General features: G+C 39.7%; 2 protein-coding genes across 2 annotated transcripts; one reads left to right on the forward strand and one right to left on the reverse strand.

Annotated features, from left to right (window-relative positions):
* Positions 1-169: 169 nt before the first annotated feature.
* On the reverse strand, positions 170-7,222 carry mettl13 (methyltransferase 13, eEF1A lysine and N-terminal methyltransferase). Its single transcript, XM_022192666.2, has 9 exons — positions 6,995-7,222; positions 6,235-6,507; positions 5,685-6,153; positions 5,385-5,584; positions 5,091-5,280; positions 4,314-4,472; positions 3,989-4,201; positions 3,769-3,900; positions 170-3,538 (listed from the first exon to the last, which is right to left on the reverse strand). The coding sequence occupies exons 1-9, from the start codon at positions 7,145-7,147 to the stop codon at positions 3,252-3,254; spliced, it is 2,076 nt and encodes a 691-aa protein (XP_022048358.1). The 5' UTR covers positions 7,148-7,222; the 3' UTR covers positions 170-3,251.
* A 125-nt stretch (positions 7,223-7,347) lies between these two features.
* itpa (inosine triphosphatase (nucleoside triphosphate pyrophosphatase)) lies at positions 7,348-9,956 on the forward strand. The gene is made up of 8 exons (XM_022192665.2): positions 7,348-7,456; positions 7,697-7,754; positions 7,834-7,898; positions 8,379-8,452; positions 8,547-8,578; positions 9,164-9,276; positions 9,359-9,435; positions 9,642-9,956. Exons 1-8 carry the CDS (start codon positions 7,367-7,369, stop codon positions 9,772-9,774), a joined length of 642 nt encoding a protein of 213 aa, XP_022048357.2. The 5' UTR covers positions 7,348-7,366; the 3' UTR covers positions 9,775-9,956.
* The last annotated feature ends 2,663 nt before the right edge of the window (positions 9,957-12,619 follow it).

Raw genomic sequence — 12,619 nt, forward strand, 5'->3', positions numbered from 1 at the left:
CAAAATGTAAAGTCAAAATGGTTTTTACTTGTGATTGTTTCTATAAACATGCATTGCATCTAAAAAGTATTCTTTCAGCTTTAAAGTTTTCCCTTTTTGTTTCTTTCAACATTGAATAATGATCAATTTGTCTTTACTTAAAAGAATTTGCCCCCAAAAAACTTTCATGTCGAAGTTGGAAGTGATTTATTCAAAGTAATGTCAATAAAAAATGTAAAACAAGTACTCGTGTAAGTATTTACCCCTTTTAAAGTGACTCACCCCATGCAACACAGGCACAACCAAATGGTACCAGAAGTTTCAAAATTAGTGGAATTAGAAAATCTGAGTGCAGTGAACGGATCTCAAGTGATTGACGTATAAAGACACCTGCATCTGGAAAGTACAGTCACAGGTGAATCACTAGTCCTGGCTGCAACTACACAGTGAAAACAAAAGAAACTTCAAGCAACCCTGTGATATGGTTATTGAACAGTATTAGTCAGGGGATGGATGCAAGTTGCAAGATGCAAATTTCAAGGTCACATGGCATCACTTGAACTCCAGTTAAATCAATGACAAAGAAATGGAAGGAATATAGCATATGTGTAAAGTTGTCTTGAGCAAGCTGTCTATGCCAGAAAGAGATTAGTGATCAAGGTCACCAAGACAACTATGACTCCTCTGAAGGAGTTACAAGCTTCAGTGGCTGAGACCAGAGGGACTGTACATACAAAAACTGTTGCCCATGTCTTTCAATAGTCAAGCTTCATAACAGAGTTGCAGAAAAAGTCATTGTTGAGAAAACCTTACAGTAAATCTCAGCTAGAGTTCACCAGACGGCATGTGGGAGACTAAAGGCAACTGAAAGAAGATTCTTTGGTCTGATGAACCCTAAATGTACCTTTTTGGTGATCAGATGAGATGATATGTTTTGGCAGACATCAAGCACACCATGAAGCATGGTGGTGGCAGCATCATGACGCTGGGATGATTCACAGCAGCTGGTTTCTTAGTGGCTTATAAAGGCAGAGGGTGAAATGAATCCGGGAAGTATAGATAATATTTTTTTATAGGCACTGTACTGGGGTTTATTTGAAACAATGGACGGGGGCGCATTAAATAGATCATAAAACACTTAATTCTGGTGAATTCTATGCACCAATCTCTGCCAATTTGTACCACTTTATGGTGGAAATGCCGTTATTTATGTAAAGGTTTTATTTTGTGTCATTGGTAAGTCCCACATTTTTTAGCGTAGTTAAATCTGTTTCTATATGCAAAACCCATGGATTTCTCTTACTGCTATGTTGGCATTTGTTGTTTGTGCCTTTTGCTCAATGTTTCATTCATTCCATGATATCATCGTAACATTTCAGTTTGAAAAATGAGTGCTGAAGAAAAAGGCCAACCTGCCACATAGGTGTTGTTGGTTCTAAGGGTAAGGTTATAACAGCTTTTCAGAATAATGGTTTTCTGCTTTTTTATGATTTTATTGGCTGGGACAAATGAATGGGCTCTGAATATTGATTAGTCTCTGCATTCACACTAGATGTATACATATACACACGTGGACAAAATTGTTGGTACCCCTCAGTTAAAGAAGGAAAAACCCACAATTCTCACTGAAATCACTTGAAACTCACAAAAGTAACAATAAATAAAAAATTATTGAAAATTAAATAATCAAAATCAGCCATCACTTTTGAATAGTTGATTAACATAATTATTTAAAAAAAACAAACTAATGAAATAGGGCTGGACAAAAATGATGGTACCCATAACTTAATATTTTGTTGCACAACCTTTTGAGGCAATCACTGCAATTAAACGATTTCTGTATTTGTCAATGAGCGTTCTGCAGCTGTCAACAGGTATTTTGGCCCACTCCTCATGAGCAAACAGCTCCAGTTGTCTCAGGTTTGATGGGTGTCTTCTCCAAATGGCATGTTTCAGCTCCTTCCACATATGTTCAATGGGATTCAGATCTGGGCTCATAGAAGGCCACTTTAGAATAGTCCAACGCTTTTCTCTCAGCCATTCTTGGGTGTTTTTGGCTGTGTGTTTTGGATCGTTGTCCTGTTGGAAGACCCATGACCTGCGACTGAGACCAAGCTTTCTGACACGAGGCAGCACATTTCTCTCCAGAATGCCTTGATAGTCTTCAGATTTCATCGTACCTTGCACACTTTCAAGACACCCTGTGCAAGATGCAGCAAAGCAGCCCCAAAACATTACTGAGCCTCCTCCATGTTTCACCGTAGGGACAGTGTTCTTTTCTTCGTATGCTTGGTTTTTGAGTCTATGAACATAGAGTTGATGTGCCTTACCAAAAAGCTCCAGTTTGGTCTCATCTGTCCAAAGGACATTCTCCCAGAAGCTTTGTGGCTTGTCAACATGCATTTTTGCAAATTCCAGTCTGGCTTTTTTATGAGTTTTTTTCAGCAGTGGTGTCCTCCTTGGTCGTCTCCCATGAAGTCCACTTTGGCTCAAACAACGACGAATGGTGCGATCTGACACTGATGTACCTTGGCCTTGGAGTTCACCTTTAATTTCTTTGGAGGTTGCTCTGGGCTCTTTGGATACAATTCGAACGATCCGTCTCTTCAATTTGTCATCAATTTTCCTCTTGCGGCCACGTCCAGGGAGGTTGGCTACTGTCCCGTGGGTCTTGAACTTCTGAATAATATGAGCCACTGTTGTCACAGGAACTTCAAGCTGTTTAGAGATGGTCTTATAGCCTTTACCTTTAAGATGTTTGTCTATAATTTTTTTCGGATGTCCTGGGACAATTCTCTCCTTCGCTTTCTGTTGTTCATGTTCAGTGTGGTACACACCTTTTCACCAAACAGCAGGGTGACTACTTGTCTCCCTTTAAATAGGCAGACTGACTGATTATGAGTTTGGAAACACCTGTGATGTCAATTAAATGACACACCTGAGTTAATCATGTCACTCTGGTCAAATAGTTTTCAATCTTTTATAGAGGTACCATCATTTTTGTCCAGGCCTGTTTCATTAGTTTGTTTTTTTTAATAATTATGTTAATCAACAATTCAAAAGTAATGGCTGTTTTTGATTATTTCATTTTCAATAAATTTTATTTATTGTTACTTTTGTGAGTTTCAAGTGATTTCAGTGAGAATTGTGGGTTTTTCCTTCATTACACTGCACTGAAAAGCAAAGACCAATGCAGTTGCTCTCATATTTCATTATATCATTTATATTATCTCAAACAGTCCTGGCACGCGATTAAAACCAGCTTCACTTGGTCACACAACTTTCAGGTTTTTTAACAACTCTGCAATGTCTATATGAGGCCTGCGGTTGGGTTCAGTCCTGTTTGAGTTCAGAGCGCTCTGCAGATTCTTGGCTGCTTGGTTCAAGGATGGAAGGATGCTAACCGATGTCTCCTTGTCTCCACGAGAACACAGAAGGACTTCATTGATCTCCTCTTCAATCTTTCGAGAGAGGATGGTGGGAAACACACCATTCACACGCTCAAGCACGCTCTTCCTCAGGGCCGAGTCACGGCATGCAAGGTTCAGTATGAACAGACCTGGCAGAGAGCGATAAGGACAGAAAACACAAAAAGGAATGTAAACACAAAAACCTAGCAAGACATAATAGGTTTTTGGAATGAGACTGCTGAAGGTTTACAAGTCTCTAATAAAGCCACCAGAAGGCACAACAGCTTTTGAATATGCCAGCGGTTTGATAGTTTGGTCATTACTTCACTGAAAACACAACATTTTCAAACAAATAAAGAAACAATTAGTGTGTCTGTACCTCTGGGAGTTAGCAAGCTGGAGACTTTCTGCAGGATGGGTGTTTCTACAAAAGCAGTAGGAGGACAGCTCATACCCAAAGTGCTATCTTTATTGTCTACATCGAACATGATGGCATCGAACAATCGACCACCTACAGAGAGAGAAAAGCCACAGTCACTTCTTGCCACTGTTAATATATTCACTGTTGTAACCAAACTTTGTTCTGCTCCTTCACTGACCTCCTTTCTCCAAAGCACAGATTCGTTCAAGGCCGTCCCCAACAGTGACAGTCAAACGATCATCTGGTTGGAACCCGAACCACGTCTTTGCAATTTCCAGAACATCAGGATCCAGTTCTACAACCTCAACAGTTACATTAGGCACAAAGCCTCGCAGGAACTGAGGCAGGCCTCCTCCACCGAGCCCCACCAGAAGCACTGACACTGGGACGTCTAAGAAGCAAGATGAGGTGGGAGTAGAGAAAACACACAGGTAAACTGGATTAATTGTGATATTTTTTTACTTTGGCATGGATCTACAGAACAGACGCACACAGTCACACACCTTTGTTCTGTGGCAATCCCAGACCAAGCAAAGCAAGAGCAGCCACCATGACTTCATGATGAGCACAGCAGAGGAAGCCAATGTCCACTGACAGAGGGGATGAGGATGTTACTGGAGCAGCCTTGGCTTTCTTTTTGTTCTTTTTCTTTTGACTTGACACTGCAAGGACACCAATACACATTTATATAGTACTTTTGCTATTTAAATTATGTATTTGTATGTCTTTGTTTAGTGTGTTTCTATATGTATCCACTTCTAACTTGATATTAACTGTTGTGCCAGGACATTTTGTTCTTAAACTGTGAAAATAAATGTTCACACACACATCACTACATTGCAACTACCTGCCTAATATCACGCAGGGGTTTTTAATGTTTTGGCTCACTGGTGTATCTATGTGCATCGTTGGTGGTGTTTGATCGGTTCATTTGCTGTAAAAAAAAAAAAAAAAGAGGGTTCTCTGTGTATCATCCAGCCCAATGCAGCTGAACCAGGTGCTTCTCAGCTTCAGAACAGCAAAATTCCAGTGGATGAAAGAACAAATGCAGTATACAGCCTTTAACTGAGCATACAGACTGATGTTTCAATACAACTATGACTCTGATGAAGACACAATAATATTAAAACATTAGTTTGTTTGTCAAATTAAAGACTATGAATTTATTATTATGCTACAGTTCTACTTTTATCATCTAGCTGAATAATTTATTTTATTAAGATCATGAAGAAAAAAAACATAATAAACTGAGAGAAAAGTGAAAGGAAATAAGAAATTACCAGTATTCGATGAGACAAGACGGCTCTCTGACTGGACAAGGGCAGTGTTAGACATGAACACAAGTCTGCGATACAGTTGTCCATCTTCTCCTTTGACGTTCTCCACAATAAACTCCCCACTCAGCTGACTCACACCCCTGCTGACCTCCTCTCGCCAACCAAGGTCGCCTCCCACTGACAGAAAGGGCACCTGATTGGGGATAGAGAGTTCAAATTGATGCACTTATTTTGGTGACATAAAATGTTTTTTTGTTTTAAAAAGCATTTTAAAAGGGAAGATTTAAGTCTGTTTACCTGATGGTTGGCTGGCATGCCTGGGGGAGCCAAATCCATCACCATAGGTGAAAGTTCTGACTGAACAGCTTCCATGTCGTTGTACTCCTGATTCCTGTGCATTGCAACTATGACCAGGCGCCGAAAGTTAGCACTGGCTGCCAGCTGCCTTCGGCCCTCGGTGGAGCTGTAGAGCCAAGCTGTCTCACTCCCCTGAGGCACTGATTGAACAAGAAGGGTAATCATCAAAGAAGAACAAAATACAACCAGTGTTACGTATACAATAATGCAGACACACAAAGAGATGACAAAAAGGCTCACCAATAAATACAGCAAACTGGTTTGGTCTTGGCACTTTGGCACCAGGGAGAGAATCCTGTATTGTGAGAGTGTATCTGGGGAGGCCGGTCTTGGCGTGGCAGAGAGTTAGTGAGAGGTTTGAGCTGGCATCAGTGCCTGTGCGGAGCCTCTTTCTCAAGACAGAGTAAGCCTGATGTTCCCTCACAGCTGACAACAGCTCTGAAACTTGTGTGTGACGGACCGGGGCTCCATCCTCTCCAAGACACATCTCTAGAATGGGCATGGGCATCGGCTGACGGAATTTGGTGCAGACCAGAACAAACACAGGCAGAGCAAAGGAGTCTTCATCAGGCCCAGTTTCTTCCTGCAGGCAGTGGAGCCTCACCGCCCACCCAAGCTGAACGAAATGATCCACTGCCAACTTTATGACACTCTCCTGAGCCAGTGTCACACAGACGTACCGCCCACCGACTTTTAGCACACGGCCCACCTACAAACACAATAAATCAGTGAGAAGAATACAAAGATGTACACTGGTGATATAGAAAATTATGTATACTTGGTTTCTTACCTCAGTGAGCATGTTCCTGGCCAAAGCTCCTTCCTCTTCAGATGCCATTGCATCCAAGGTGCCCTTGTCCAGAGCAGCTTGGTAGCTAGCGTCTTCATATGGAGTTTGTGTAGCATCTACCTGATGAAAGGCGAGACCTGGTCTGCGGTCGGCATTTCTCTGGTTCATGTGAGTCACCACTGTCTCACTGATGTCTATATTGGTGAGATGTTTGTAGCCGACATCATACAGCTGTTCACTCAACTCAGAGTTACCACAACCAACCACCAGCACCTGAAGGAGCAATTATAGCATTTTTAACTTCTGGACCACGTAAAGAATACACACACCTTAAATCCATTGTTTTATGTAACTGTGGTTTACTTTGTTTGTTTCTTTTTACTCTTTTTATTACCATGTTCATGCAGTTAGGCTGACTGTAAATCACTGGTGCATTTAATATTGTTTCAGTGATCACAGGTTTCCTAAATTGTGTGTCAGTGATTCCAGGTGTATTCACCTTTGCTGCTTTAGATTTCTACCTTGAGGCCTGTATTTTCAGCATGATCTCTTTAAAGTATTTTGATGGTTCTTAAAAGGAAACACCCGAGCTGACAGCTGAGATACACTGCGACTATTGAGAAGTGATTTAGTTTGTAATTATTTGACATTTCGCACAGAAGTGTACTCATTTCTCTTGTATACCGTACACATTACTTGTATGTGAATGAAAACAGTAAAATGTAGTGTATCATTAACCCCCTGATAGATCCCACTTTACCTTGTCTTGCACTTTGATGTATTTATGCAGTACGCCGCAGAGTTTGTTGTAGTCTCCATACCATTCAAAAGCTTTCTCTCCGCGCTTCTTAAAAAATCTCTCCCAGTACTCAGCAGAGCTGAACTCTTCGGCGGTTCGAGGTAAAAGACTCATTGCAGTTCAGTCCAAATATTTACCGTACAGGACTTGATTTCAGGCTCTTCTCCACATGGCACCTCGTATTCCCTTTTCCACCCGGACAGCAATACAAGAGTACCGCGGTCTGATTGGTCTAACCTTTGGAGGCGGTGCTACATTCTCTCCTATGATTGGCTGAGGCTGTCAGAGTGGATTTTATTGGCCACTGCTGAGCCGGATGTGCCCGGTCCGGTAATGTTAGTCATCCGGGCGTCGTTCATCATGGCTGTACCTGCTGGAAGGTCTCTGGTCTTCGTGACTGGAAACGCAAAGAAACTCGAAGAAGTAAGAGTCAAACATTTAATTCCAGAAACTGACTGTTTGTTCACAGTGACGTTGTTCGGTCTAAACCGTTTCTGACAAAATATTTGCACAATGGCCATTTTGTTTTGCTCCAGACTGTGTTTGCTAAATACAGGCAACTAAACACGAGCTGTAACTTTATCTTCTTGGTTGATTTCCAGCAGAAAAAGAGAAAACAGCCTCACTGGAAATCTGCTTTGCTCTCTTTTTGGCACCCATTAGGTCGTTCAGATTCTGGGAGACAAGTTTCCATACAAACTAGTGTCAAAAAAGATTGACTGTAAGTATCAATGGACATACCTTTAGTGAACTCCTTCATTATATGTAGTCACTGCTCATTAAACAATTTCTTTATTCAGTGCCTGAGTACCAAGGAGAGCCAGATGAGATTTCTATACAGAAGTGCAAGGAAGCTGCACGGCAGGTACAGTTTAATGTCCCTGCAGACATCTGTCTGTACCATATGTGAATCAGAAACAATGCCTACCCCTATTCTCATTTCTCAGTTTGTACATCGTTTAAGTGTCTTCAACTCATCTCTTCATGTCTCTGACTCTGAAGTCTGAAGGAGTTGTCACACACTACAGAGCAGCTACTGTACAAAGAAAGAGTTACATATTATGATTGATAGATATGTATTATATATATACTTTTATCAGTTTTGCTCTCAACATGGTTTGTACATTCTGCCTGCTTTATACATTACAGTTGCCCAAAATGAGATAATACCCATGCATCTTTTCCCATAGCTCTTCCAGCAATTATTCTCTGTTCTGTGTCCGTGAGATACATTTTAAGAACTGAGATAGAGATGGCCTACTGAAGTACGGAGGACAGAGGAGATGTAAAAGCTCCAAAAGAAGAAATGAGATGAGCCTTATGTTGTTTCTGTTTTGTTCTTTAGATTGATGGGCCAGTCATCGTAGAAGACACCTGTCTTTGTTTCAGTGCTTTGGGGGGGCTACCTGGTCCTTACATGTAAGCATAATAGCTATCATATGCATTCAGTAATTTTATTTGAAATACTAGTAATGAGCAATATTTCACTGAATATATGCACTTGTTTTTGCAGTAAATGGTTTCTGGATAAGCTCAAGCCTGAAGGTAAGAATTGAAATAAATATATATATATTGTAAGACTTTTAAAGTCCATCTCCAAACCCCTAAATATCCACCTCTGAATACCAAAGTGAAATAGTTAAAGTTGTTTTCCATGAAAATAGTCCCTTCCTGCCTAGCAGGATAGCTTGGATGTAACTCTGCACAATTGCTTCCTCTAGTATTCATAAATCTATGGAGCCCTCGCTTCTCTACCATCCACTTCAGTCAGCGAGTCAAGAGTGAACTTTATTGTCAATTCTGCCATATGCACAGGAAATAGGCCCAATTTAAATGCTGTTTCTCGGTGCAGACATGCAAGGCACAGCAGAAAAACAAGCAATGCAATGCAATGGGGAGGGCAATAGTGTCGTAAAATACCGCCTGGCTGGTGTACGAGTAGATAGATATTTACAAATGCCGTGTAGTTAGGCGTTTACAGATGACAGTGCAGTATATTTACAGATATACAAAGCAGTGCAATATATCATAATTTTAAAAAATAAAAATAAAAAGTTCTGTAGAGCTGTAAAGAAAAACTGTGATGTGACTCTTCCAACATGTCTGATCTTTTTGGATGTTGTTTTTTAGGTTTGTACAAACTCCTAGCTGGGTTTGAAGATAAATCAGCATGGGCTCTCTGCACATTTGCTTTCTCTGCTGGTAAAGATCAACCTGTAGAGCTCTTCAGAGGGAAAACAGAGGTGAGAATTTATCTCTATTTGACTGCCCCATTATGCTTATGTGAGTATTTTGTAATTGTCTATTTTCTCTGGATATTTTTAGGGGAGAATTGTGGAACCAAGGGGTCCTCGAGACTTTGGATGGGATCCTTGTTTCCAGCCAGACGGATATGATAAAACGTAAGCAAAGGATGTTTGAAATTCTTCTTTTATACCACCAGGGGTAGCCAGAGGTTAACACACTGTCTGAGAAAATCAAACGCATCAAATCACATGATCTTTTCTCCTTATGTTTGGGCTTTGGATAAAGTGACACTATTATTTTACATTTTCACCAAAAGAAAACATCTCCATCCCTGTGCTCACATTTGATTTCTTATTTCTAGATATGCCGAACTGCCCAAAGAAGTGAAGAACACAATCTCTCACCGCTACCGAGCTCTTGCTGCCATGTCTGAGCACTTCTCTCAAAACAACCATGTCTCACCACAGAGCAAGAAGAAGAAGCAGGAAGATTAAAGATGACTGTATCTGCTACAAAATGTTCTCAACTCTGTATTACTTCGACAATTTTATTGCTGAAGGAGAAAACTGCTTTATGATCACAACCTGTAGTTAAAGAATTTGTAGTTTAAAAAAAATGTGTCACATAATATCTGTGTTTATTTTTTAATAAAAGCTTGGTTCATTTCTGAATAAAATCTGCTTTCTTTGTCTTCCTTTGTAAAGGATTCCTTCTGTTAGGAGCAGATCATGTTAAAAATATCTTCCAGATAATATGAAAAGATAGCAGAGATTATTGCAAGTCCTCTTTGATTGTTCCACAGTGGATATTCCAAGACAAGTTTGGAGTTTTTCCCTTCCCAGGACTGACAAAGATAGACTTGGAAAAGAGCATAATTTATGAAAAACAGGAGCTCCAGGGTCCTGATGAGAGCAACAGATCGCTCCATGTCTCAGATTCACTCCTAGATTTGGAAGAGGGAAGCAGAGGATTGTTCAGGCAGGAATCCAGAGAGGGATGAGGGGGTGGAGGAGGTTTAAGAGGAGCGAGTCTCTAAAGAGGAAAGTGGGGTGTTCAGTACAAACACTGCAGTGATAACAGGGGAGTTTGGATAATAAACGACCCCGGAGCTGGAAGTCTCTGAGCAGGAATTATGCATACACCTGTGACTGATGCCTCCCAGATGTACTGAAGATGTGACACATGCACAGACACATGCAGCTCTGACTAAACCCAGGAGAAACAGCTTACAGTTAAAATGTTTCAAAAGGGTTATTTTGTCTAATGGTGTGTTTTCCTCACTTATCTATAATATATGAAGCTTTTCTGATCCTCTACATGAAATCTTTCACCTGGTTATCAACAAAAATGCCTACTAAAAATTTTCTCTGTAAAAGGTGTCATTAAAACACTTGATTGCTCTGTTTATCCAGACCTCTGCTTTTGTTTGGGGACTTCACAGGAAGCAACAACTTGTTGTGGAAAGCAGGAAAGCTGCATTTTTCCCTCATCGGGAAGGCTTCACTTCAGCCGTGAGCCAGATTTTTTTTTTGGGGGGGGGGAATGTGTGCCAGACTACAGGTCACTAGAGGTCGAAGACATCGCTGTGAAGGCTTCCCTCCTTTTTCCTCTTGTGACTCCAAATCAGCACAGTTACTGTCGGTGCTGGTGTGTTCAGCGGGGCCCTCAAGGGTTTTGACTGTATGAAGTTTGAATGATTTCAAAGGTTCAAAAGCACAAAACTAGTTAAGAAGGCTTTGGAGCTGTCACAAAAGATAACTGGTATTGTTTAATTTGACTACTGTCTTGAGTTTACAAGAATTCTTTAAAATAATTCTCTTCTTTTCTTTGTTTCCTCTTTGGAATAAACATCAGACAGTCTCATGATGCCTAGAAAAACTATAATTAAACAAACTAAATTAAACTAAGCATCAAAACTGGTTAAAATGAAACGCATGACTGTTTTTAATAAGACACATACAGTATGCACATTTAGGATATAATATTTCTACAGTGGATTTGTCACATCAAATATAATATTATACTATATATCATATATGAATATTAGACTACATTTAATCAGAACATTGTAGTTCCCAAACCGAAAGAAGTTTATCTTTATGTGCATATTCATCTAACAGGTCTTTGTCATCATTACATATGTAAAAGCACTCTTTATTTATAGCATTTTACTAAATGAATGTACTCAAGTACTGCTTTTTTTTTTTTACCATTTTAATGGACTTTTACTTTAAATACTTCCATATCATGCTACTTTGTTCTTCTACTCCACTGTATTTTGGAGGTACATATTACACTTTCTACTCACTACATTTATTTTTAGCTTTGGATATGGGTTATTTTGTAGGTTGAGATTGCTGCAATAAATACACGACAAAATATTATCTACTCTTACAGATTAAGCTTCTTGGAAGTATAAATGTTCATTCAAATGAGCTCCAACTGCAACATTAAAATAACGAATTGATAATTATGTTCCAATACTATTGCATAAATGAGTCTGAAATTGGCTTTTCTGCACAATGCTTATTTTTATATTAAGTAATTCCATTATATTGTGATGCTGATGCTTTGTGCTGTTGCTTAAGTAAGATTTTAAATGCAGGAAATTTACTTGTAATTTAGTATTTTTATACTGTAGTACTATTGTTTTTTACTTAAGCAAAGTATCCAAATAATAAGTAACATGAAGATAGAGGATTATTTTTTTTAAAGTTTGCAAGAATAAGGCATCTGCTTTTGGTATAATACAATTAAACTCCATCAGTCATGTCAATGTTTGCTATGTGGTTTACACATAGCAAACATTAAAGACATCAAATTATTCTATCTGCAATGTGTTTGTAAAAAGTATATAAATATGATTACTAATGCTAATAATGAAAATTGCATTAATAAAACAGTTTTCTGTCTTTATGACTGTTCTTTGTTTCAATATTTTTGATGCTCCTGCTGATCAAAATGGAAACAACCCAGAAAGAGACAATTCTTTTGTTGAACTCTTCACCAGAGTTCTACATATTCACATGCACAAGGTGGAAAGTTGGAGACCACAGGACAAACCCCAGCAGCCGTTCCATGATAGGATGTTTTCGGGCCTCGGAAATCCACGGTGTTAGTAAAATTGTCTCCCAACAAGACCTGCAAACTTTTTCCCAAATCCTCATCGGCTCTGAAAGACAGGATGTTTTCAGACTTTATTACAAACCTGACCAAAAACAGCATGTCTGTCTACGGTGGTCAGACGGAGGCTTTGCTGTTGTGATGCTGTGGATGTTGTGGTTAATGAAGGAATGTGCTACTCTTGGATCACTAAGAGGAAAAGATGCCTGACTTTAT

Source organism: Acanthochromis polyacanthus, chromosome 4, assembly GCF_021347895.1.
Source record: "Acanthochromis polyacanthus isolate Apoly-LR-REF ecotype Palm Island chromosome 4, KAUST_Apoly_ChrSc, whole genome shotgun sequence".
Classification (NCBI taxonomy): domain Eukaryota; kingdom Metazoa; phylum Chordata; class Actinopteri; family Pomacentridae; genus Acanthochromis; species Acanthochromis polyacanthus.